This window comes from Pinus tabuliformis, chromosome 1_2, assembly GCF_031772625.1.
Source record: "Pinus tabuliformis cultivar Carrire ecotype Pingquan chromosome 1_2, CPIR1, whole genome shotgun sequence".
Classification (NCBI taxonomy): Eukaryota; Viridiplantae; Streptophyta; class Pinopsida; order Pinales; family Pinaceae; genus Pinus; species Pinus tabuliformis.
In genome coordinates this window covers 1,340,667,594-1,340,695,069 of record NC_142298.1, presented here as the reverse complement: position 1 = coordinate 1,340,695,069, position 27,476 = coordinate 1,340,667,594, and the positions used below count along the sequence as shown (strand labels likewise).

The 27,476-nt window shown below is 39.0% G+C and overlaps 1 protein-coding gene and 1 pseudogene across 6 annotated transcripts; one reads left to right on the top strand and one right to left on the bottom strand.

Annotated features, from left to right (window-relative positions):
* The first annotated feature begins 235 nt into the window (after positions 1-235).
* Positions 236-8,660, top strand: LOC149211161 (putative serine/threonine-protein kinase PBL9). Of its 6 annotated transcripts, XM_089394552.1 has the most exons (8): positions 236-475; positions 786-851; positions 1,218-1,318; positions 1,503-1,681; positions 2,005-2,073; positions 7,864-7,941; positions 8,059-8,191; positions 8,280-8,660. In XM_089394552.1, the coding sequence occupies exons 6-8, from the start codon at positions 7,871-7,873 to the stop codon at positions 8,529-8,531; spliced, it is 456 nt and encodes a 151-aa protein (XP_089250678.1). In that variant the 5' UTR covers positions 236-475; positions 786-851; positions 1,218-1,318; positions 1,503-1,681; positions 2,005-2,073; positions 7,864-7,870; the 3' UTR covers positions 8,532-8,660. The 6 variants fall into 6 exon arrangements, with proteins under 6 accessions (XP_089250678.1, XP_089250679.1, XP_089250676.1 ...); XM_089394553.1 differs by lacking the exon at positions 786-851 and having other exon boundaries at positions 1,226-1,318; XM_089394550.1 differs by lacking the exon at positions 786-851.
* A 16,098-nt stretch (positions 8,661-24,758) lies between these two features.
* Positions 24,759-26,333, bottom strand: LOC149211160 (toMV resistance protein Tm-2(GCR236)-like; annotated as a pseudogene).
* Positions 26,334-27,476: the final 1,143 nt, after the last annotated feature.

Sequence of the window (27,476 nt, the reverse complement as noted above, 5' to 3'; positions counted from 1 at the left end):
CTCCAGTGAATCCCTCTCTGTGCAGAGGATGAAATGTGTATCTGAGTTTTGTTTTTAAGCAATAAAAATGTTTTTATGGCTGTGTAATACTCTGTTATGAGTATATTTGCTTTTAAGAGGTTCCCTGTGCAAAGATCCTGGAACAAATGAAACAGAGCATTGGCTCTGTGATGTTTATTTTGTTTGGCTTTTTGGTATTTTCCCAGTGAAAATATCCAACATCTAAGACATAAAATTAGTCGATTTGCTTCAGCGATTAGTGATACCTGATTGTAGTCTTATTTTCCATAGGGTTTGCATCGATTAGTGGCAATTAGTAAATTTCTTCCGGAGATAAGCTCTCTCTTTGCAAGTGTTTATTCTTTACATAAATTTTGTCTTGATAGTCATTTTCAAAGAAAACTGCTGCGGATCGGTTCGCTTGTTGTGCATACATCTTCAAAACAACAACTTGAGTGCTAATTTTCCAGACTGGGTATTGATCTCAGAAACCCTAAAGAATTCCATGTTTATATCCTATTTATATTCTCTGAAGGGAATTTTAATCACTAAATATAATATTACAATATCTTTACTATTATCGCAGGTTTATAATTCGTGCACACGTTTTCGACGAGCTTTGATTGAATTGAGCAATATAGCATTTATTTGTATTCACAACAATTTCCATTATCAAATGTTCAAGTTATGTTTTCTATTTAATATTTTTGTTACCAGCAAAGCAAGGAATGCCCGGTACAACAGTAATACCTAAACGGTTGAAAGTTTATAAAATCTTACTGCAGGAGGTTCACGATTACAGTGAAAATCCCTCATTTGGTGTGTTGCAGATACTCTGGAAATCCTTATCTGTATGTATAAGGGCGGGGATTGTATTCAGGAAACCACAAATAATTTAGGGAAGAACAAAGTGGGTGTTATTTTGGGAATGGTTAGAAATTGTAATGACTCCAGCATGTTAAAGTTGGTTAAATTTAAGAGAGTTAGTTAAGTATAAATATTCCTCACCGAATTCATTGTTAGAATCAAGTTTTGGTTGATCAAGCTCATATTATTTGTGTGTGTCAATTTTTGTGTTTTCCTTTATTTCTTTTCAACCCATTGGTATCAAAACTATAGGAAAGTAAATAGAAGATCGTGAGCAAAACCTGAGAGGGCTAAGAATTAAAGAATCCATCGTTTGGGTTGTTAAGGGTTTAACTTAAGTAGTTTTTCAGGACTTTAGTGATGATGGCGGGTATTACCGTATATTGGAAGAAATTCAGGGCAAAGCAGCGTACCCGGGAAAAATTCAGCGAAAAGCTGCTTCTCAATAAAGGTTAGAATTTAAATTCAGATGTTCAATGTTCCATGTGGGGAAAAGCACGAGGAGAAGAAAAAAATAAAAACGGGGAAAAACTATACAATGAAGGTCAAGAACTTATTTTTTTATGAACATATAGTGGGAATTCCCCATATGAAGCTAAGTAAGACGGTGCTTTCATACTTTGCCAATTTTACAGATGACTCGATGGTTTTTACCCTACACCAGATTGTGGAAGCCACACAAAACTTTAGTCACCAGATTGGGTCTGGTGTCTTTGGAACGCTGTTCCTTGGTAAACTGCCGGACGCAAAAGAGATAGCAATAAAAATGTTTTCACTGAATACAAGAGACAGCTTTCAGGAGTTCTTGACTGAGGTAATTCCAATTTCCGAATCATTTCGCTTCTGATCTCGCAATTAAGAAGAAAACATATGTGAACATAGTAAAATTGATGTATCTGCTTTCACTTTGTTAACAGGTGGATCTGCTTTCTAGAGTCCATCATAAGAACTTGGTGTCTCTACTGGGTTACTGTTTTGCTAAACCCGAACAACCTATGCTTATCTACGAGTACACGTCTCAAGGGCCTTTAAAGGACCGTCTTTATGGTAAATACGTCTTTAAAGGAGGGATATTGTTTGGTTGGTTTGATATTGCAACAAAAACAATATACATTTAATTATAACTTTGTCTTTCAGGTCAGAAGGCACGGCTTTCCAAACTAAATTGGAAAAGCAGGCTCAAAATAGCAATCGATGTGGCTGAGGGTAATTTAAATAAATAATGTTTTTCACACTACATTTTTGTAGTGTAAACGCTATTTAATTTTATATATTTGAATACAACTAAATAAGAGAAATCATGATTAACCATATTCCTCGTCTGTTTCTGATTGAAGCACTGCAATACCTGCACGTATGTTGTATTCCAATGATAATTCACAGGGATGTGAAAACTTCAAACATCCTCCTCGACAGCGATTTTGTTGGAATATTAACTCCAACTGCACAGCGCTTCAGGAAAACCACCGCGGTCTCCCCGCACCACCATTCGGCGAAGGCGGTTTCCGTAGCGGGGGTGCCACCGCAATCACACTCCGCCACGCGTCCCATGTACGAGTGCTGAAACCGCTTTCCCCGGACGCTAAAGGTCGTTCTATTTGCGGGAGCTTGGCGTGCGAATTCCGTCGGATCGGTTTTGGAGGCTCGGATTGGCGCGAATCTGCGCGGAGTTTAATGACCGGGCCCGACGAATGAGGTGGCGACATGTGGCACCGAAGTGACGTCAGCCGACCCCGCCCGCGTCAAATCAAAAATTGCGTGGAGTGAAAGATTTCTTGTTGACCGCCGAGAAGGGAATTCAATGGATTTTAATGCTTGACGTAGTTTTTGGTGGAGGCCTTTAATAAGGCTATGGGGCATACGTTTTCTATATACATGTTTTTTTATAGATGTTTTATATATACGTATGGTGGCTGCGCACGATGCATGTGTGCGTGTTTTTTTTTGTATGTATATTTTTTTGTGCCTGCGCACGGAGTCTGTGTGTGGAGTTCTTTTTTTAGTTTTGTGTAATGGTGCCTGCGCACGGTGAACGTGTGTTATATTTGTTTTGATATATAGAGAATGCACAACAGTGCAAGGGCTTAACAAGAACAGGGATATAATGTCTGTCCGCCATTGAAAATGCAGAGGTTGTTCATGGACATGTATTTAACGCACAGCAGTGCGAGATATGAAACAGGGGAGGCATGTAATTTTTGGCCATTGTAAAACACAGGAATAGTATGAAACTGTTTTTGTAATATCCATAGCAGTGGAAAATCTGTGACTGCAACAGAGTTTGTTTTGTAAATCCCTCTTTGCACAGAGGATGAAATATGTATCAGTCTTTCAGTTTTAAATTAATAGAAATGTTTTGCAACTATGTAATCCTATCTTCTGAGTTAATTTTCTTTTAAAAGCTTCCCTGTGTAAAGATTCTGGACAAAAAAAAAAAAACAGAGCATTGTCTCCGTGGTGAATATTGTGATTGGTTTTGGTATTTTCCCAGCAAAAATACCCAACAGTGGTATCAGAGCAGGTCCAGGCTCTTTAAAGAAGTTAAAGAAGCTGAAGCAAGGTGTGGTTGCAGCAGTCAAACTTCTCTAGCAGTGTGAAGGCTCAGTCAAAAGGATTAAGGTATTCCTCAAGATTTCCTTTCTGTTATTGTTATAGAAATAGTCAGTGATTAAAAAAAACACAGTCAAGGTCTTGAAGCCTAGTTAAGAATGGCAAGGTCAAAGAAGAAAGCCTCCAAACCTTCTAAGGTTGTGTCTCCCTCTTCTATTAAAATAGAAGAAAATCTATTTGAAAGCATTCTATTAGAGGCTTCAAGGTTTAATGGAAATTTTGATATGTGGGAAATAAAAATGAGGGCTGTCTTACAGTTTCAAGGGAGTGAAGTCTGGGAGTCAGTGATTGATGATAGCAAGATGGATAAAGAATCCATGGAGTATGATGCACAAGCAACAAAGACTATCTTGAATGGACTCCCAGATTCTGTGAAGAGGAATCTAGGAAAATATACATCAGCAAAGGATATATGGGACAGACTGCATGACCTTCATGCAAAGGGAGCACTGACCATGACAATGAGTCAAGAAGATCCCATCATAGAAGCTGAGAATGAAAAGCTTGACCTCATCAAGCTTCAGGTAAAAGAAAGGGATGAAGAGCTTGCCAAGCTTAAGAAGGAGCTTGACCAATGCAAGAAGAAACATCATGAAGAAGTCATATCCATGACCAATCAGCTGAATAGTGCAAAGAAGCAGGCAGATGTCTTGACAAGTCAACTTGAACAAAGACACAAGAGAGTGAATAAGCTTATGGAAGAGATTGGACAGTACAAGGTAGAGGTCTCCTCCCTTAAGTCCGAACTACAAGAAGCCAAGAAGCAGCCACAAGGAGCTGAAAAGAAAATGGAGAGCAGTCAAGCAAAAGATGAAGAAATCTCCAAAATGAAGACAGAGATTATCTCCTTCAAAATAGTAGCAGCTGAAGCTACTCATAGCAAGGAAGAAATTGAGGGACAACTAGCAAAGAGAAATGATGTATGTGAAAAGTTAGAAGAAGAGATTGTCCTCCTCAGGAAGAAGGTTGAAGGGATGAACAAGATCATGACGAGCTCTCAAGCTTTGGATGACATGCTTAGCTATCATAGATCTCCATCTGATAAATCAGGACTTGGGTATGTAGGTGAACCCTCAAACAAGGATGAGGATGTTTTAAGCAAAGGAGATGTGAAGAAGCCACAAAGAAGGTGTGATGCTCCTAGTTCCAGCAAAGGCAAGGAGAAAAATGAAGGCTGCAATGAAAGAAATCCTCCTCCAAGTAGAAAACCAGCTCCAAGAAGAAATGTAGCTGATGGCAAAAAGGCAAGATGCAATGGTGATCATCAAAGGATCTCAAGGCAGCAAGAATTCAGAAGTACATCAATGAAACCTCCATCTCACAGGTACCAAAGTTCATTTTATGGTTATTGTTATGCTTGTTCAAACTTTGGTCATATGGCAAAAGACTGTAGAGCATTTCATAGAGATAGATGTTGTAGTCTCCGAAAATCTCCAAGAAATAATTTCACAAGAAGAAATCATGAAATGTTATTCATGAACAATGTTGAATGTTTTAAGTGTCATAACATTGGGCATATGGCACGAGATTGTAACTTGACATGGGCTCTTACACAAGCTAGATCCATGCAAAAGAAGAAAGTTACACAAGTATGGAGAAGGAAGGAAAGGCAACCTGAAACCCCTTGAACTCCCCAGTGGATCTAAATTTGTTTTGAGAAGAGTCTGCCAAAAGAAGACAAGCACACATTAAAGGGGAGCTTGTAATTTTTGTTGCTGAACTGTCTTAACAGCCACTCTTTGATGAAGACCTTTTATAAAGGAAAAATATGAAGTTAAATCTGCCATAAGAGCAGAAAAGAAATGGGGGCAACGCTCAAATGTAAAGAGCAGCAGCGCAAGAAGAAAAGTATGTAGAGCATGGAGACCCTCACAGCAGTGGGAGGACAAAACGTAAAACAGCAGCTTGGAAATTTTTTTTGTTATGGAGCACATGCATTGAAATGCATAGCAATGGAAGGTAGCTTCCTTCTATGTAATGTGAGAGAATATACTCACAGCAGAGTGAGTATAATACACAGCAGATGGAAATTTTTTGTATTGGGAATGAAAATGCAAAGCAGTGAGAAGAACATGAGAAGAAGGCAAAACGCAGCAGAGCGTAAATGCCCAGTCGCTGAGAATGCAATGAAATTTTTTTTACACAGCAGTGAAAAATGTAATGTTTTTCTTCATATGCAATGCAGCATGCAAAGAAATGCATAAAGAAAAACAGGGACAACAGATTTTTAATGCACATGGGTGAATGAGAATGTGTGTGGCAGCAGAAAATCGAAAGGAATTGCACAGCAGTGCATTATGAAAATAAAAAAAAATGAAGATGAAGATTATGTGAAGCAAGGGTGTAAAAAGGAACAGGAGCAGCCCGTGTTAATTTTTTTTTCGTGGAGAATGAAGTGCCAAGTGTATGTGCACACAGCAGTGCAAATTGCAGCAGCAACACAACAGCAAGTGTATGGACAGCAGCAGCTTGAAGAAAATTTTTCCCATCGTGAAGAAGGAGAAGCACACAGCAATGCAAACAAGAAAGATGTAGCAGCATTAAAGTTTTGTTGAAGAAATGAGATGTAATGGACAACAGCACATGCAAAATAAATTTTCCTTACAGCAGTAAAGGTAAATGTAATGAATTTGTTGTTCATTGAATTGAAATTCAATATATGCAACAGCAGTGAGTGTAAGAAATGTTTACACACAGCAGTGTAAATTTGTAAGTTGGGACAGTGTAATTGTTCCAGAAAAGACAGAGTATTTTGTCTTTGAAAAGTGCACAAGCAGTGCAAGTGAACACACATCAGTGTGGAGTATACACAACAGTGCAATGAATGTTTTGTTTTGGAACTGCATTTGAAGCAGTCATTTGGTGAAACCCTCTGTTAAAGAGGAAGGTGCTTTTCAGCACATTGTCATTAGTGAATCCCTCTGTCAAGAGGAAGATGCTTTTTAGAATACACATGGTAAATCCCTCTATCAAGAGGATGATGCTTTTCAGCATAGTCACAGGTGAATCCCTCTGTCATGAGGAAGTTGCTCTTCAGCACATTGTTATGGTGAATCCCTCTGTCATGAGGAAGGTGCTCTCAAGCACAGTTTCCGGTTAATCCCTCTATCAAGAGGAAGACAACTTTGTTTGTTTGTGAACTACATCAGAAGCAGTTGGTGAATCCCTCTATGTGAGGATGATATCTTTGTAACAGCAGTACTGAGGAATCCCTCTACGAGAGGAAGTGTTTGGGTATGTCTTAATGCCCAGCAGTTGAAATTAAAGGGGAGTGTTGGAATATTAATTCCAACTGCACAGCGCTTCAGGAAAACCACCGCGGTCTCCCCGCACCACCATTCGGCGAAGGCGGTTTCCGTAGCGGGGGTGCCGCCGCAATCACACTCCGCCACGCGTCCCATGTACGAGCACTGAAACCGCTTTCCCCGGACGCTAAAGGTCGTTCTATTTGCGGGAGCTTGGCGTGCGAATTCCGTCGGATCGGTTTTGGAGGCTCGGATCGACGCGAAGCTGCGCGGAGTTTAACGACCGGGCCCGACGAATGAGGTGGTGACACGTGGCACCGAAGTGACGTCAGCCAACCCCGCCCGCGTCAAATCAAAAATTGCGTGGAGTGAAAGATTTCTTGTTGACCGCCGAGAAGGGAATTCAATGGATTTTAATGCTTGACGTAGTTTTTGGTGGAAGCCTTTAATAAGGTTATGGGGCATACGTTTTCTATATACATGTTTTTTTATAGATGTTTTATATATACGTATGGTGGCTGCGCACGATGCATGTGTGCGTGTTTTTTTTGTATGTATATTTTTTTTGTGCATGCGCACGGAGTCTGTGTGAGGAGTTCTTTTTGTAGTTTTGTGTAATGGTGCCTACGCACGGTGAACGTGTGTTATATTTGTTTTGATAGATAGAGAATGCACAACAGTGCAAGGGCTTAACAAGAACAGGGATATAATGTCTGTCCGCCATTGAAAATGCAGAGGTTGTTCATGGACATGTATTGAACGCACAACAGTGCGAGATATGAAATAGGGGAGGCATGTAATTTTTGGCCATTGTAAAACACAGGAATAGTATGAAACTGTTTTTGTAATATCCACAGCAGTGGAAAATCTGTGACTACAACAGAGTTTGTTTTGTAAATCCCTCTTTGCACAGAGGATGAAATATGTATCAGTCTTTCAGTTTTAAATTAATAGAAATGTTTTGCAACTGTGTAATCCTGTCTTCTGAGTTAATTTGCTTTTAAAAGCTTCCCTGTGTAAAGATTCTGGACAAAAAAAAAAAATAGAGCATTGTCTCTGTGGTGAATATTGTGATTGGTTTTGGTATTTTCCCAGCAAAAATACCCAACATCTATTTGAATGGAAAATTAAGCAATTTCAGTTTGTCGATGATGACAATGGATCGGAAGGCTCCTATCGAGGATACAGTGAAAGGAACTTTGGGATACCTGGATCCAGAGTAAATGACACATATACCTTGCATTTCTCTTCGAAATATTATTTTTGATGCCCCAGGAATTCGATTAATTATTAAGAGAAACGACAATTTCATTTTTATTGTTGGATATTCTTACAGGTATTTTATGACTGAGCACTTCACTCAAAAGAGCGATGTATACAGTTTTGGTGTGGTTTTATTAGAAATTATATGTGGGAGAAATCCCATCGATGTGACTCTCGCTGAGGAAGAAAGGGATCTCTTGAGATGGGTAAGGAATTTATCTGTAATTAATCATCCATACATAGGCTTTCATTTTAAGTGCGTGTAAGAATAATTATATTTGCACGTCATCACAGCTGAAAGACTACGTGGAGATCGATGAAACCCCTGAAAAAATGGTGAAAATCATAGACAAGGAGATGGATGGAAAATATGAAATGAAATCAATCACTATTGTTGCCAAAATAGCGCTCAGATGTGTTGAGCATACATCATCTTGGAGGCCCAGCATGAGTGAGGTAGTAGGAGAGCTGAAGGAGGCTTTCATGTATGAGAAAGTAAAGCTAAAGGAGGTTGTCGTTGCCAAACATGTAAAGATTCAAGAGTAACTTTAAAGCATTGAATTTACAAAGTTCTAACTTATAATTCAGATGACATATGTTTCTTGTTCCCCTTTGTTAACATGACACATTTTTTTTAATAATATCACATGAAGATTTGAATCTTGATGATGTGATCTTGATTTCATGAAAGAGGGAAGTAATTGTAATTTACCCAAGCAAATTTGAATAGTCATTCATGTATTATAACTCAAGTAAGGCCAAATGTGTCAAAGTGGAATGAGCGGCAAATCAAAACCACACATGGAATTTGAATCAAATCGAAGACAAGTATGCAACCAGAAGGTATACCTGCCAAGTGACGTTGCACTACTATATTTTATTTATTTTTGTCTGTTGGAACTTCCACTCAACTTCAACAATTAACTGAAGATTTTGTAATTTGGAGTGAAATATTTGGTTTCCACGAGTAAAATTCCAAGAAAAGTGTATGTTGAATGGAAAATGAAAGGCTTCCCAGATAAAAATTAGATTTGAATTAAAAAGGAGTTACAGCTCACAGGTGAGTACTGCACCTAGAGACTGCACTCATACAAAAGAGAACACTCTCCGTACACTCTACTATTCATCAAATGAATGATTACATTATTAAGTATATCACTAGAAATCAGGTAGTTGCAAACAAACTCCTAAACTCTAGGAACAAATCCTAAACTAAGGAGATACGTTACAACTTATGTAACCATTTCTCCATTAATACAAAATAATATTAATTATTTTCAACTCCCCCCCTTAATGGAGAAAGGATTATCCTGTACTCCTAGCATCTCTCTAAACAATTCAAACTTTACACGCCCAAGAGGCTTAGTAAAAATATCAGCCATGTTATCACAAGTTTTACAATATTCAACACATATCTCTTTTGACTGTTGCTTCTCTCGAACATAATGAAACTGAGTATCGATATGATTGGTATTTTTATTAAAGACTGGATTGTATGCAAGTTTGATGGTACTCTGGTTGTCAGTGTTGATACTAGTTGATTCTTTCTATTCTTCTCCTGCATCGTTGAGAAGTCTTCTCAACCAGATAGCTTCACATGTGGCTGCACACAATGCTTGGTACTCAGCTTCACATGAAGATAGAGCTACAATGCTCTGCTTTTTGCTGCTCCATGCTATGACCCCGGATCCAATGCTGAATGCGTAACCTGTGATAGATCTTCGATCATCCAAGTTACCTGCCCAATTGGAATCTAAAAAACCTGCTAGAATAACATCAGAAGTGTCAGTGTACAAAATTCCATAATTACTAGTACCACTAAGATACCTCAACACACTTTTTGCTGCAACCCAGTGACTTTCGAGTGGTTTTGACATGAACTGGCTCAACATACTAATAGAATATGCCAGCTCTGGTTTAGTTGTAGTTAGATATATCAAACTGCCAACTAGTTGTCTGTACATGGTAGCATCCACCTGTTTAGTACCATCGTCACTGCTCAACTTTAAGTTTTGTTGTAATGGTGTTGTTGCTAATCTGCACTGCTCCATTCTGAACCTCTCCAACAAGCTTCTAGCATACTTCCCTTTAAACTGTCTCCTTTTTGCCATCAGAGCAAGGTCATTTCTCTGTGATTTCAAATTTTTTCGTCGCTCTTCTTCCTGTATCAGAATCCCTGTCAGCTCTTCAAATGAAGGGGATTTCTCTCTTGCTGACAGCCCTGTGATGAATGTATGATCATCATCAGTCATTCCGTTCAACGTGATCGTGACTAGATCCGAATCAAAAACTTTCTCTCTGATATCTCCCAATCTGTCCTTCAGGTCTTTGACTCTTGCAATGAATCCAGCAGCAGATTCATTCTCCTCCATCTTCAATGCAAACAGCTCGCCTTTAAGTGATAGCAAACAGCTCGCCTTTAAGTGATAGGACACGATTTGAGTTATGCATCTGGCATAGGTTTTTAATGGTCGTCCAAATGTCAGCGCCCGATTTATAGTCTCTAATATGTGGGATAACATTGTCCTTAATGAACATCTTCAATATAACTTTTGCTTTTGTCTCCTTTTTATCCCAATATTGTTCTTGTGTGGCTGATCTCGATATATGCTCATTTCCTATCACGATCGACCACGCATTTTCACTTTCAAGTAAAGTCTGCATCTTGAATTTCCAGTTGTTGAAATTTGATCCATCGAGTTTGCCAGACTCGTGGAGATACGATTCTAAACTGTTATTCATATTGACTTATACCAGATCCGAACCTCTGTTTTGCTGAAAAAAAATTGTACCTTCAATGCGCCACCACCGGGCAAGTCCGATCTGCTGCCACCGAACAGATCCGGAACTCCAATGCGCCACCACCGGGCAAATCCGATCTGCTGCCACCAAACAGATCTGGAACTCCAATGCGCCACCACCGGGCAAGTCCGATCTGCTGCCACCGAGTAGATCAGGAACTTCAACACGCCACCACCGGGCAATTCCGATCTGCTACCACCGAGTAGATCAGGAACTCCAATACGCCACCACCGGGCTACTCCGATCTGTTGCCACCGAACAGATCCGGAAATTCGAAGTGCCACCATCGGGCAACTCTGATCTGCAAAAATTGTAGATTTTTCAAAGAGAAAGAGGTTGGCGCTCTTCAACAGCGAAATACACGCGCCAGAAACAAAATCGATGTGAGTCACGAAATTGGCGCGATTAATCCTGGATTTTCCACGCCAATAGGACTTTCTAGCGTGCTGGCATGCTTATCACCCTTAGAACCACGCCAAGTGGTGCGACTGTTCCTTAAAAACCCGCGCCAGCTCTTCTTTGCACGCAAAAATGGCACGACTATTCGTGTCAAAACCGTGCCAACACTTTCTTGCACTCAGAGATGATCAGTCATCTGAGACCTGCCTTCAGGCATTACTGTAGTCCACCTGATTCTACAAATGCGCCACTACAGTTCTGTAATCAATGATGCATCGTAAAAAAAAAAAAAATTAAGGCTATCCCTACTCTGTGCTCTGATACCAAGATAAAAATCAGATTTGAATTAAAAAGGAGGAGTTACAACTCACAGGTGAGTACTGCACCTAGAGACTGCACTCATACAAAGAGAACTCTCTCCGTACACTCTACTATTCATCAAATGAATGATTACATTATTAAGTACATCACTAGAAATCAGGTAGTTGCAAACAAACTCCTAAACTCTAGGAACAAATCCTAAACTAAGGAGATACGTTACAACTTATGTAACCATTTCTCCATTAATACAAAATAATATTAATTATTTTCAACTTTCCGCCCTTATTACATTGTCAAAATAATTAAGATTTTGTAACTTGGAGTCGAATATTTGCTTTCCAAGGGTAAAATTCCAAGAAGAGTGTATGTTGAGTAGAAAGGAAAGGCTCCCGCCCTTGTTACATTATCAAAATAACTTTGTTTTCTATAGTTGCTGAAGGTTCTAGGTCCCAAGGTAAAGTCACGCCTTTTAACATTTCAAAAATTAAAAGCAGTGACGCCGACTCTGTGTTAGATTTTGAAAGAGAAATTCCAACATGGAGAAAACCAGGAATGTTTTAGAAAAAAATATTCTAAGCCCTAAGCTAGCGACTAGAAGAGAAAAATACAAATGGCAGGTGATAGATTCATATAAATAAAAAATCAAAATGATATGTACTCATATTAAATGTTAATAGTTATAGATTGTGATAGTTATATATAAATTATAACTCAATTTGCAGGTTACTGTAGCTTTTGAAAGAGAAATTCCATAACTTGATATCATAGAGAAACTGTTGGAGAGAGCCCGGAATGAAAAGAAAACTACCAGGGTCCTCAGTAGGGACTTAAAAAAAATCATAATAGACAACAAAGTGGAAATATGGAAGAAAGTGGTACAGTGGCACGGAAAAAGGCCAGGCAAGGCAAGTCTAGTTCCAATGCCTTTCTTACATTCCAACAGCCTGATGTAGGATGGATCCAACACATATGGTTGAACCATTGTAGATGAGTTCATAGTGTATCTACTTGCCAAGCAGTGGCAGAATATCTTTCGCTTGGACAACGGAATTTAAGGGGACAAAGTATGAGATAAAATGAAGAGGTTTTTCAAGTGAGTCAATTTTTACCTAGAGAATGAATGTTTAAGCCCTCAACACATTTCATTCAATCAAAGTTTCGTATATATAAAATCATATATTGTCTAGTGGTTTGAACCACTATCTAAATAATAGGATCTTGCACCTAAATAGAAGAGTTCAATCCTAAAGTACAACAACAAACAACCAAATACATTAATATAGAAAAAATTAGCATTAATCCAACTGAATTTGATAGAAAAGAAAGATGCATTTAATATCTTAATCAGCTACATCCATCAATTTGCAATGAATTCATCAATTTGTAATGAATACTTTTCCCATTTTTAATGATTATTTGCAATATTATAAATTGCTAAACATATTTAAAATCTAGGTCAATGTGTTGTTAATAGAATATTTAGAAATGCTATAAGCATGGCTATTAAACATGTTCCTTCTCTTCAATCATTAAGCACAGTTATTACTCTTTAGCACTCAAATTTGAATGAAGGTTTGAAATTTTACACCTGAGTAAGGCATCAGTGGCCTCTCCTTGCTATAACCTTTGGCGGGAGTCGCAAAATTGCATCCCCTATAACTTCTGACACCCGGATATGGAGGTAATATCAACAACAACCTTTATGGTCTTTGTTACCCTCACGGAAAATATGCTTAGTAAGATGTTTACGTCGTTATTGTTGGAAATATTAATTCCAACCATTGCCTTAAACACATTGACAAACACCATGTTTTGCCTAGTCAATCACGGCACAGAAGTTAAGACATTCAATAAATTTTGGTAAATAGACATAGACAAACATTTACTCCTTGACTATTGCTCACACTCCACAACACCTGTAAGTTCACAAAACCAATTACTATGTAAAATCACTTATGCTACGTATTAATTATTTGCACTATCATGTATTAATGTCAAATTTGTATGTTGAGATAAATATGGAAGTAAAAGTCATTTGTATTGTTGGGCAAGTTAGAGAGTGAGAGAGTATTTGAGGTAGCGAGGAGAAAATCGTGGAGGAAATATTGGTGGGCACATGAAAACCAGTTTTACAGACATTTTTACTCCGCAGCCTAGTGATGCCTAAATCGCACTAAGTTTGTTGTGTTTTTCACTTGGAGCTGCAACCTCCATTTGTCACTTTAATGTATTTCCTTATGTTTTGGCATATAATATAAAGTGTGGCTTGTCACATTATGGTATTAATATTTGACAAATAGATTTACCGCAACCTTTTATGTTTTACTTTGTTTTATTAATTATGTGTTTTATTAAGCCTATGTGTAGTTGCGATTTCCAAAACACAACCTAAGATTAGTTGTGATTTCCTTGCCGCAACCAAATTCTCAGTGAGACTCCTCTCCTTTGCCTCGTAAAATTTTTCTAACAATTACCTTTCAGCTAAATATTCTTTCAACAACAAATCGACCCTACCTCCAATTTAGCCTCATCACTTGATTACTACCTTTTTCTTAGAGTTGTTTGGTTGCATCCTTTCAGGAGCATCTTAACTCAGATTTCCCTGAAGCACCAAAATTTTTATTAAAGAAATCATTAGTCATTATACCATTATAGCTAAAATATTTATAAGGGATTGGTTTTTGACCTTCCAATCCACAGGGAGAATGTAGGTGCCTATGTAGGTTCCTAACAAGCATGGAGGTAGTTTTTAACCCAGAGTTTCTCTAGGCTAAACCAAAAAAGAAAAACATTTTTATGCCCTACTTATTTTCTTCTATGTTGTAGATGTACAATTCCTTCCCTTTGGACACATCTGCCATGTCATCATGGGTATCATTCTCTTCAATGCTCCACCCTAGAATTAAATCATAGAGAACAATGGGAATAATTAAGGGTCCTCTAATGAAGAGAAGAAAGATTAATCTTATGTTTAAATAACAATATTATACTTTTTAAGGGAATGGAGTTAGATGAAATCTAGAATTAGAAGTATATGTAAGGTAAAATAACTATTTCCCCTCGACTTTGGTTCCGTGGGAATATTTTCATAACGTCAAACAAATATCCTTCCTCAACTTTGGCTATGTGGGAATATCGTCATTCAATATTTTCAAGTGAGAAATGCTCAATTCTGTATGTGAAGAGAGCATGTCGAAGACCTGGCTGCAGGGCTAAGTTCTATGGTCAATTGAAGAAACAAATGTGGACAGTTAACATAAATATGATACATGTAACATACTAAGATGTGCTTGTGCTTGTGACTGATTGAAGAAACAAATCTAGAAGAGACATAAACCAAAAATCGTTTTGTATTTGTGCTTATCTGAACTTATCAGATTGAAGGCAAGAAAATATTTTAAATGTTAAAGTAAATAATTACTTGGAGTTTTGACCTTGACATGTCACTTGCTGGTGTTATAGAAATTCTCACTGTAGATCACCTAATAATGCAATATACTAAAGCAAAATACTTGATTTACTTCTACAAACAAACTTGTGGAAGCTTAATCAATTTTGAGCAAGATCAAATAGAACACATATAACAGAGAATGAGAAATCGATCACACATGAACACAGAAGAATACTCTGAGGAAAGCCACAGCTAAAAACCCTGCTATCTGTATTATCATACAAGTGGAAATATCTCCGGATTACACAAAGCTTTAGCTCACAAGCTATCCAGCTCTCAGTGCAATCCCTCAATGTTTCTCATAGATAGAATAGACACAACATATGCCTTCCTTCAGTCCTCCAAGCCTCCTATTTCCTTGCGCAGTTTCTCCTGGGTCCTCTGGCTGCCACCTATGTGAATTCACCTCTCACACAACTCACCAAACTCAGAAATAACTGCACAATCCTCAAGGAATGAATTCCTTCTGCATGCAAGAGATATCCTCAATGGAATATTCCTGCAACTAATAGTATACTGTCCCATCCTTTGATCTCAACTGGGTCTCTGACTGAACTGACATGCATGAGTTATTTATGAGAGAATATTCAGTTATATGAAGTACACTAGTTACATGCATGCCTGCATTAACTAACTGAACTCACAATCAGTTCCACAAACTGTTGGAACTAATCTAACTGGACTTAACTCAATTAATTGAAGTACCTAATTACAACTCAAAGTACAACTCATCTTGATCTCCTTAATTAAGGGATAACTTCCTCAATCAAATGAATAATTGTTGCATGTCTTCACATAGAATTCATGTTTGATTTTCTCCAACTAATTAACTCAAGATGAATTAATTAATTATTTTACAAACAGCTGCTAAGATCAAATTCAAATTTTAATTCCCAATTTTAGTTCAGGGACTAACTAAAATTGGAATGTATCCCGAAATGCTATTTATAGCAATGCTATTTTTAGCACTTCTATATTTAGCATTTCTTGTTGCTATTTTCAACATTCCGTCTCAACAAGAAAGGGATTATCTGCCACCTCAATCCTGTCTCTGTGGAACTTGAATTTTCATTTTGACAATGCCTTAGTCAACATATTTGCATCCTTCTCCTCGATCAAAACATACTGCAACAACATGATCCTCTTCATCACACAATCTTGAAGATGATAATACCGAATATTGATGTTCTTGGACATATCTTGAAATACTGGATTCTCAGAGAGTTTGATACAACTCTGATTATCGCAATAGATCACAGTTGGATCCAACTAGAATTTTCCACATCCAAATGGCCTTTCATGCTGACTGAATAGAACCCATGTATTCAGCCTCTGCTGAGCTAAGTGCAACTGACCTCTGTTTCTTACTGTACCAAGAAACTATAGTTGAACCAAGGTTGAAAATTCTTCCTGAAGTGTTATTCCAATCTGATGGACTCCCTGCCCAATATGCATCTGTGAAGCCTTGAAGCTTCACTCCCTCTATCCATCTGTACCATAATCCATACTGAGATGTGCCTCTGAGGTATCTCAGCACATGCTTTGCTGCCTTCCAAAACAACTTGGTAGGCTGAACCATAGCTTGACTTGGTTCACCGCAAAGCAAAAATCTGGTCGTGTGTTCACTAAATACATCAATGAACCCACAAGCTATCGATAAACAGTAGTAGCTACTACCTCACCTGAAGTAGCATCCTCCTTCCTTCAGTTACCTGCTAGAGAAGTCTGCATGGGCTTGCACTTCTTCATGTGGAATCTCCTGAGTATCTCATTAGCATACTTTCCTTGAGACACAAACACTTCCCCATCCTTCTGCCACACTTCCATGCCTAGAAAGTAGTGCATGAGACCCATGTATTTCATCTCGAACTCTCTTGCAAGGTCCTCCTTACAAGACTTGATCAACTGATCATCACCTGTCAATATCAGATCATCAACATAAAGAACAATGATCAATGGCTTACCTTCTACCATGATGTGGTAAAGGTTCACATCCGCTTCACTCTTTGTGAAGCCCAACCCGGTGAAATAGCTATCAATCCTGGTGTACCATGCACGAGGTTCTTGTTTCAGCCCGTACAAAGCTCTCTTGAGTCAGCACACATGTGACTCATGATCGAACTACCTCAAATCATTCCGGCTGCTCTATGTACACCTCTTCGTCAATCTTTCCATTAAGGAACACAATCTTCACATCCATCTGATGGATCTTCCAACCCACATGTGCTGATAGTGCCAACATCGATCTGATAGATGAGTACCTTGCTATAGGAGTAAAAGTCTCATCATGGTCGATCCCCTCGATCTGTGAGAAATCACAGGCAACAAACCTTGCCTTATGTTTCTCAACACTACCATCAGCTACTTGCTTTACCTTGTAAAGCCATCAAGAACTCACCATTGACTTGTCCTCCGGTCTTGGATCAACATCCCAAACACTGTTACGAACTATGGAGTCATACTCCTCCACCATAGCATCAACCCAGATAGGTTGCTGCACTTCTTCCTCAAAGGAATATGGTTCGTTCTCTATACATTCCCCAACCAGGGCCATGTAACCAGTGTACCGCTCAGGTGACCTCCTCTGTCTGCACTGAGAAAATGGCTATCCCACATTCTCTCTCACATCCATCATCAATCTGTCAACTTCCCTTGAGCATTTCTACCCATCTCTGGAAAACTATGCATGAATGGATGTCTCCACTCATGGATTCTCTGCATGTGGTTGCTCCACATTAGTTTGAGGTTCCTCTTCTTAAGGAACCAAAACTTACTCCTTTGCATGCAACTTGAGCTCCCTATGAAGGTAAAATCGCATGGCATTCTGCTCATTGAACTTCAGATCTCTGCATACCACTATCCTCTCACTGGTAGGCAAGAACACCTGATAGTTTTGTGGTGTATCAGTGTACCCCACAAGTATCTCCAACTCAGTTGTTGGCTCTAGCTCCTTCTAGACATCTTTGGTCACATGGAAAAATACTGATGAGCCAAAAATCCTGAAGTGACTCACGTCTGGTCTCTTCCTGGAAAGAGCCTCCTCTAGTGTCTTCATTCCCAATATACGATGTAGGCTTCTATTCTACAAGTATACTGTCGTATTGCATGCCTCAGCCCATAATTGAAGTGGTAGGCCTTGGTCATGCAGCACCACCCGAGCTGCTCCCACAATTGTTTTGTTCTTCCTTTCGGCCACCCCATTATGCTGTGGATTATTAGGTGTCGTCAACTCCCGTTTAACTCCCTCTACTGCACAGAAGTCTTTAAACTATTGAGAGACATACTCTCCACCATTTTCGCTTCGCAACGCCCTTATTTTCTTTCCAGATTCTTTCTCAACCAAGGCTTTGAACTCACAAAACCTTAAGAAGGTTTGATCCTTCTTCTGCATGAAGTAGATCCAACATCTACGAGAAAATCATCAACAAAAATAACATAGTACCTTTGTTTAGTGATGGAGGCTATCGAGAATAGTCCACACACATCTGTATGAACTCGCTCCAAGATTGCTCCAACTCGACTGTCTCGATCCTGAAAGGAAGATTTTGCATACTTACCTAAGGTACAACCTTTGCATGTATCCACTTGCTCCAGTTTACCCTCAGAAAGTTTGGTAAGAATCTACTGCATGATCTTGAGGGCCCCATGGTGCAAGTGGCCCAATCTTCTATGCCATAGCTTGCCAACATCTTGGCTTTGCACCAACTCTACTTTGGAACTCAATGCAGCACGGTCATCTACCTCTAGCTTGTAGAGATTCTTTACTCAAATCCCAATCCTCTTGGTCTGTCCTATGACAATGTGCCTCAAGAATGCCTTTCCTTTACTAAATACTACATAATAGCCTTTGTCTTCCAACATAGCGATGGACACCAGGTTTTTCTTCAGTCCAAGCACATACTTTACATTAGTCAGGGTGAGAGGAGCTCCATGCTCCCTCTGAATCACAACCATACCTTCACTTGAAACATAGTACTTTTCATCATCGCCCATCTCTATGAGCATTTGGAGGTCCTTCTCCTCCAAGGTATTGAATAAACTCTTGTCGCCGGTCATGTGGAATGAGGCTCCACTGTCCAAGTACCAAACATGACCCACGATCAATGAAACCATGCATGCGATGAGGTGAAATCTAATTCAAACTGTGAGGCCAGTGCCTCACCATCTGATCCTTTCGAGGATCCCTTCTTAGATTTCTTCTGTGGACAATTCGTCACATAATGGCCCACCTCATGACAATGAAAGCATCACACTTTTGATTTGTCAATCTTCTTCCCACCATGGGAAGAACTCAATTTGGAATGGGAAGCCTTCCCCTTCCCTTTCCTCACCTTACTCGCTATGGCTAGATTTTCTTCATCATCATGCTTTGATGAAGAACCATCTTTGGTACTTCTCCTTATCTCTTCCTACATCAAATCCAACCACAGTCGTTCCCAATTTCGCAGTTTCTCTCTTCCATTTACTAAGTCTTGATAGCTATGCCAGCTCTTAGGAAGACCAAGGAGAGCAAGACTCACCATGTCATCATCATCTGTCATGATTCCTACACTTCCAAGCTCATCCCTGCAAGTTGTGAGCTTGTTCAGATATGTAGAGACCGTGTTGCCCTTTTCACACTTGATTTTCCGAAGCTTGTCTTTCAGCACCAACTTCCTCTGATCGCTGTTGTTCTGATATAGATCCTTCAATGTTTTCCACATTGAAAACGGTGTCTCCTTCCCATAGAAACTCGAGACAATATGGCCTCAAACTCCCTCCAGAAGGATCCTCCTCTCTCTAGCCGCACATTTCTTCCATTCCGCCAATTCTTTGGCATTAGCTGCTGCTGGCTTGGGGAATTCTTAATCAATGAAGTCCTTCAAACCATTTTCCTCTAATATTGTTTCCATGCGATCCTTCTAGGCTATATAATTTGAGCTGCCATCCAGGGCATACTCGAGTTTCAAACCGTTGAACGCCATTGGTGAAATTTGAAATGTGATAAGAATTTGATTTCTATAATCAAAAACTTCAAAGTTCGAACCTCTCCCTTCTTGGTATATTGTTCTCTGCTTTGATCACCTTTGCTCTAATACCATGTAGAAACTCTCATTGTAGATCACCTAATAATGCAATATACTAAAGAAAAATACTTGATCTACTTCTACAAACAAACTTGCAAAAGCTTAATCGATTTTGAGCAAGATCAAATAGAACACATAACAGAGAATGAGAAATCAATCACACATGAACACAGAAGAATACTTTTGGGAAAGCCACAACTGAAAACCCCGCTATCTGTATTATCATACAAGTGGAAATATCTCTGGATTACACAAAGCTTTAGCTCACAAGCTATCAAGCTCTCAGTAGAATCCCTCAATGTTGCTCATAGACATAATGGACACAACATATGCCTTCCTTCAGTCCTTCGAGCCTCCTATTTCCTTGCGTAGTTTCTCCTGGGTCCTCTAGCTACCACCTGTGTGAATTTACCTCTCACACAACTCCCAAACTCAGAAAAAACTGTGCAATCCTCAAGGAATGAATTCCTTCTGCATGCAAGTGATATCTTCAATGGAATATTCCTACAACTGATAGTATATTGTCCCATCCTCTGATCTCAACTGGGTCTCTGACTGAACTGAGATGCATGAGTTATTTATGAGATAATATTCAATTATTTGAAGTAAACTAGTTACATGCATGCATGCATTAACTAACTGAACTCGTAATCAGTTCCACAAACTGTTGGAACTAATCTAACTGGACTTAACTCAGTTAACTGAGCTAACTAATTACAACTCAAAGTACAACTCATCCTGATCTCCTTAAGTAAAGGATAACTTCCTCAATCAAAGGGATAACCGTTGCATGTCTTCACATAGACTTCATGTTTGATTTTCTCCAACTAATTAACTCAAGATGAATGAATTAATTATTTTACAAACAACTGCTTAGATCAAATTCGAATTTTAATGCTCAATTTTAGTTCAGGGAATAACTAAAATTGGAATGTATCTCGAAATGCTATTTATAGCAATGCTATTTTTAGCACTTCTATATTTAGCATTTCTTGTTGCTATTTTGAACAGTTGCGCTTTGCAGTGTGCTTGGAGAAGCACTTGATTGGCTGCGCTTGAATAGGAGTAGAGGGAGTCCTGTTGAGGAATTACTTGATGCTGTTAATTCCTCTCCGTCCTCATGTCGTATACATGCTTTGACATTGACTGTCTTCTCTAAACTTCCATCCCATGCTTCCTCTTTTATGAACTGCACATCTCTGCGGATTATGACCTTCTTGGTTGATGGATTGTAGAGTTTGTATGCCTTGGATTCATCACTGTATCCAACAAATATACATTTCTCCCCCTTGTTGTCCAACTTCTTCCTTCACTCATCTGGGACATGTGCATACGCCACACATCCAAAAACTCTCATGTGTGTGACATTTTTTTATTTTCCACTCCATGCCTCTTCAGGAACAATGTTTTGGACACTTTTGGTTGGAAATCTATTCAAGATATATGTTGCACAAGTGACAACTTCAACCCAATAGTCATTTGGAAAATTCTTTTCCTTTAACATACTCCTTGCCATCTCCATAATGGTCATATTCTTCCTTTCTACCACACCATTTTGCTGAGGTGTATACCTTGTTGTAAATTGCTTGTGAATTCCATGCTTCTGACAAAATCTAAGGAAATCATTTGAGATATTTTCACCACCTCTGTCAGTCTTGAGGAATTTGATGTAGTATCCATTTTGCTTTTCAACAAGAGCCTTGTAATGACGAAAGTGCTCAAACACTTCACTTTTCTGTTTTAGGAGAAAGACCCATGTCTTCCTTGTGTAGTCATCTATTAAGGTCAACACATAGCGACTACCACCAATTGATGGTGTCTGCATTGGTCCACATAAATCTGAGTGGACAATCTCCAAAGGTGCCTTTTCCCTTACTGACTTTCCTATTGGAAATGTCTCTCTATGTTGCTTGCTCAAGATACATCCTTCACATACGCTGTCCGGTTTTTCTATGAGTGGTAAACCATTCACCATGTCTTTCCTATGCAGCAAATTCAAACCTCCAAAATTGAGATGTCCAAATCTCAAGTTCCATAACTAGTTTTCATCTTTTACCTCTGCTTAAAATTTTACTTGTGTGACAGCTGCATCTTTTCTTCCATCTTCTTGTGACTTCATAAATAGTTGTGCCTGTGCACCTTCTTTCTGCAAATCTGATATTATTTTTAGGGGAAACATTCTATTGTTTTTCATCTGAACCTTTGCAATTAGTTGTCTTCTTGGAGGCCTATCCAAAATTGTGAACACATCATTTTTGAATAAGACATTGTAGCCTTTCTGCATGAGCTATCCAATGCTCATGAGATTATGTTTCAAACCGGGGACAAAGTAAACATCTGAGATGTATTTCTTCTCCCCCTTCTTTGTTAGGATATTAACTCTTCCTTTTCCCATGACAAAGACTTTTCTGTCAGTCCCTAATGTCACTTCAAATTTCACACTTTCATCTAGATCAGAAAACATTTCTATGTTTCCTGACATGTGGTTGCTATGACTTGAATCTAGATACCATATATCACTCTGTTTTTCTTGTGCTACATTACAAGCTAAAAACATGCTATCATGGTTCTAATTTTCTCTTGTGAAATTTACACTTGGCTTGTTACTAATATCATATTGCTTCTTTCTACATTCTTTTGCATAATGACCATACTTCTTACAGTAATGACATTGAACTTGAGATTTATCATACCTCTGACCTTGTGCTTGATTTTGGCTTGGGCCTTGACTTGGATTTTGATTGCTGCCTCTTCCATTTGAGCTTGAAGGGTTGCTTCTTCCTCTTCCGCTAGCATATGATCTTCCTTTGCCTCGAACTTGACCAAATGATACTTGTGTCTTGAAGGCATGCTCCAATGAGGAGCTTACTTCTCTATTCAGTCTATGTTCATGAGAAATCAATGATGCATTAAGCTCATCCATTGAGAACTGTGAGAGATCCTTTGTCTCTTCTATGGCCACAACAATGGCCTCAAACCTTGCTGGAAAACTTCTCAAAAATTTCTCAACTATTCTTCTTTCCTCAAGTGTCTCACCATGAGACCTGATTTGAGTAACCAATCCACTTACATGTGTAAAAAACGAGTCTATATTCTCAAACTCTTTCATATTAAGTGTTTCAAAATCTCACCTCAACATTTACAGCTTTGTTGTCTTGATTTTTGCCATGCCTTGGTAAGCTCTCTGGAGGGTGTCCCATGATTTCTTGGACTTCATTGCTGCTGCAACCCTTGGGAAAATACTTTCATGAACTACTTGGAAAATATAAAACAGGGATTTTGAATCTTTCTTCATGTTTTCCCTTAATAAATCTCTTTCTTTTTTAGATAAGGCATTGTACGCTGTTGCATCTGCTGGTTCTTGAAAACCATTCTCCACCAAATCCCAAATGTCTTGAGAAGAAAACAGGGTCTTCATTGTAGTAGCCCAATAATCATAATTTTTTCCATTAAACTGAAGTATTTGAGGATTAGTCAAGCTTGTGCTTGATGTTTCCATTGCTGAGCGTAGTCGAGAGGCAGAGAGTTATGACTTTCACGAAGCTACTTTCAGGCAGCTAGCTTTGCGCACCGTGGACCGCAGAGCTATTTTAGAGACTTAATAAATAATATTCACTCACACACTGCAGAGCAGAGACTTAATGAAGAATATTCACTGACAGCAAAAATAACAAAGTAGGTTTGGAGCAACACAATAAAAACTTAGTATTAAATTCTAAAACATGAAAATACATTCACATGAGGTTGCGGCTCATTCATCAAGTAAAAACTAAAATTTCACGCGCAATAACACACAGTAAAATATTGTAATTGTTGTTTTCATGCGCCCACGAAAATTTGCTCCACCATTTTCTCCCCAAAGACTTGCACTCTCTTTTTCTCTAAGCTCCTACTCTCTAACCTATTACAAAATGACTTTTACAATCATATATAACTCAACATATGATTTTACATTTAATTTATGACAAAGCAAAGTAATTAATATGATGTTGTTCTTCAGTGTAATCAAAATCGCGCACATGTTTATGGAGTGTGGGCAATATTCTCTGAATGAATGCTTGCCCATATCTATTTACCAAAGTACATTGATTGCTTTAAATTCCTTGTTGCATTTCAAAATGGTTCATGCCTCGCTTCAGTCCTTCCATCTTCAAACAGAGATGCAACCTGCAAAAATACCTCTGACAAATATGGCTACTGTCAAGCTGTTTATTGCGGTGATTGGAATTATTATTTCCAACACCTCCTTGGTTACGAATCTGATTTTTCCTCCCATCCAACAGTGTAGCGACCTCCATGTACTTAGTGGTGTAAACCTTTCAACTACATCTGGCTCTAATATGAAAATAACATTAAAATATTGAATTTACTAAGTTCTAACTTGTAATTTAAATTTTCTAGTTCCCATTTCAAAAACATTTAAAAAATCAATGCAAAGTGATAATGTCACATTTTTTTTCATAATATGACATGGAGATTTCAATCTTCACTATACTTATACATGATCTTGTTTCCCTAAAGGAAGAGAGAACAATTTCCTTGAAAGATCATGATCTTGATCTTGATTCCTTGAAAGAAGAGATAATTTGCGTAAAAGCAAATTTGAAGAGTCAGTCATGGTCTCGAAACTCAAGTGATTCTAGCTGTGTGAAAGTGGAATGAGTGACAAATAGAAACTACTAAAGATAAGGCATTGAGTGAAAACGACCAAAAGGCATCTCACATAAAAAAGCATTATGGGCAGTACCATGAGGGACAACACCATGACCATGGTTTCGGTGGAAAAATCCGTTTGCATATTCTTGAGCAACCCATCCCATCTTTATGGCGGTGCTCATCAATCAACTTCCTCAGTATCTCTACGTGCTTTTCTCCTTCCATTGCTCGAATTGCAGACCATGCTTCGCCACCTTCTTCTTCAATAGACTCGAGTATTAAGGGACTGCCATACACATACAGTGCCCTCAGATTCTGTAAATTTTCGAGTCTTGGAGGAATGGCCTTGACGTTGGAGAAAAAGACTAAGCCCAACTTCTTCAAGAGAGGCAGAGCCCCATCCCTTATCAGAGGAAAACTGTCAACCACATCAATTTCCTCCAACTAGAAACTTTCTAGGTGTGGAAAGGCACCTGCCTCTCCAAAGGCATCGGGTAACTCTTTTAAATACGAGGATTTAACTATATCTAGCCTCCTAAGCCATTCAAGATTCTCTAACCCTGTACGGATCTCCTCCAGTTGCGGAAAATCTCTTAGTATTAGACAATTTAGCAGTTGGAAACCACATACCCACGATGGGATCTTACCCAAAACGTTGGACTCCACAAAGAGACTGCTTAGCTTTACGATACCTCTCATGTCCTCTGGTAATTCCTTCATATGTGACATCCTCTGGATGAGAGTCCTCATCTCTGTCATGTCACCCACTACGCCATCTATAATTGGCTCCTTCAAGCACTCTAGCACCAGCCATTTAAGGTGCTTCAGAGGGTGCAGATCCCAGAAGTGAGCACGAGCACAACCTCCCATCGAATCACGCAGAAGTTTTCTCTATGGTGGTGTTGCTTGCGGCCAGGTTTTCCAGCATCTTTCCATTTTCAAATACTGTAGCGACGTCAATGCAGAGATCCCACAAGGCATGCACTTCAATTGTTGATAGAAACTCAGATCTAGATATATCAAACTTGTCATCTTACCTAACTCATAAGGCAACTCACTCAGCTGGTAGCATTCAGACAGATCCAGTATATCAAGCTTCTTCAAACATGTTACTGAATCTGGCAGCTTCACTTTTGTCGATTTTTCTAAACGAAGGAAGACCAGACACTTCAATGCTCCAAAGTTATCAGGAAAACTTTTGATGGATGTCCCTCCCAAATCAATAAGTCTAAGAGAGGTGAGAGTCATGACCACTCTTGATGGAACATATTCCAGAGATATGTTCTCCGAGAGTAACATCTCCCGCAGACCCTGACCTCGGTATCCATTAGGTATTGACCTAAAATTATTGGCCCTCAGAGAAATCCTGGTTTTACGGGTGCAATGTTTCAATGGGAATTCCACCAAACCTTTCCCCACTCTGAAACAACAATTCTCTTCATTCTCGGCAATTTGCAGTGCTAGATGATGTAAAACATCATGCACAGAGAAGATCACCACCTGTCCATTAGCATCCTTAATACTATCTTTGATCAGACATCGATCCACTAAAAGGTTAGTGTAAGCCCTTCCAACTTCTAATGGATCTTTACCATCTTCCGTGGGAAGAAGGCCCTCTCCTATCCACAAGTTTATCACATCCTGCACATACATTTCCTCGTCCTCTTTGAAGGTGCTCAAGTAGAGAAAGCAAAGCTACAAAGGTAAATATTGTGAGGTTCACAGCGCGTCATAACTCAATCTCTGTAAATGTGTTAGAAAACTTGCACAGATGAATCTAGCTAGTAAAGGTTGAACACACAGCTTTGCAGCGCAAAAACACTAAAAGAAAATCGAAAAAACAAAAGACTGATTCATTAGAAAATAGGTTACAATGCTCATGATATAGCATTACTAGGTGAAGATCCCAAGGTAATGCACCATATTGGTGATCAATGAGAAGACCCAAAACCTACAACAAGTTCCGGAGAGAACTAGCCAGTTTTGGAGTGAAAGATGGAGAAAATATGGGAGTAAATCATGTAGAGGAATTAACCAGTTGTGGAGTTAAAGGAGGAGAAAATCAGGGAGTAAATCATGCAGAAGATCTAACTAGTTGCGGAGTTGAAGAAGGAGAAAATCAAGGAGTAAATCATGCAGAAGGAATCTTGCATGTAGTCCCATGCTCTAACTAAGAGTCTGCATGTAGGTGTGTAGTAGTTCCAACACCCCCCCCCCCCCAAACACCACTATGGGGAAAAATAGAAAATGGGCCCTGGCAACTAAGGCCAAAGGTCACCCAAAATACAGTGCAACTTGTACTAAAATTGAGGAAAGAGGGAAAACCTCATGGGAAAACCCCCCCTCAAAATACAATGTAATCAAAAGAAAAGAGGAAGAAAAGACAATTGCTAAGCAACTATGTCCTTCACTCCAAGACGATCGTGCAGAGAGCGAAACTTCTGCTCAGTGAATGTCTTGGTGAAGATGTCTGTAGTCTATTCTGCTGAAGGATAGAACTGCAAATCAATGACCTGATGATGTACTAAGTCTCTGATGTAGTGCATATGGATCTCTATGTGCTTTGTCCACTGCCGTTGTACTAGATCCCTGCAAAATTTGAGAGTGCTTTGGTTGTCACACAGATGACAATGGGCTGGTGGAACTGGTCGCCCAACTCATTGAGAAAGTGCTATAGCCACAGAGCCTGAATGGTGATTTTGACTACTCCTCTGTACTCGGCCTCAGTCGAAGAGAGAGCAATAGCAACCTGCTTCTTGCTTGACCAACAGATAGGGCCAGATCCTAGACTGAGTG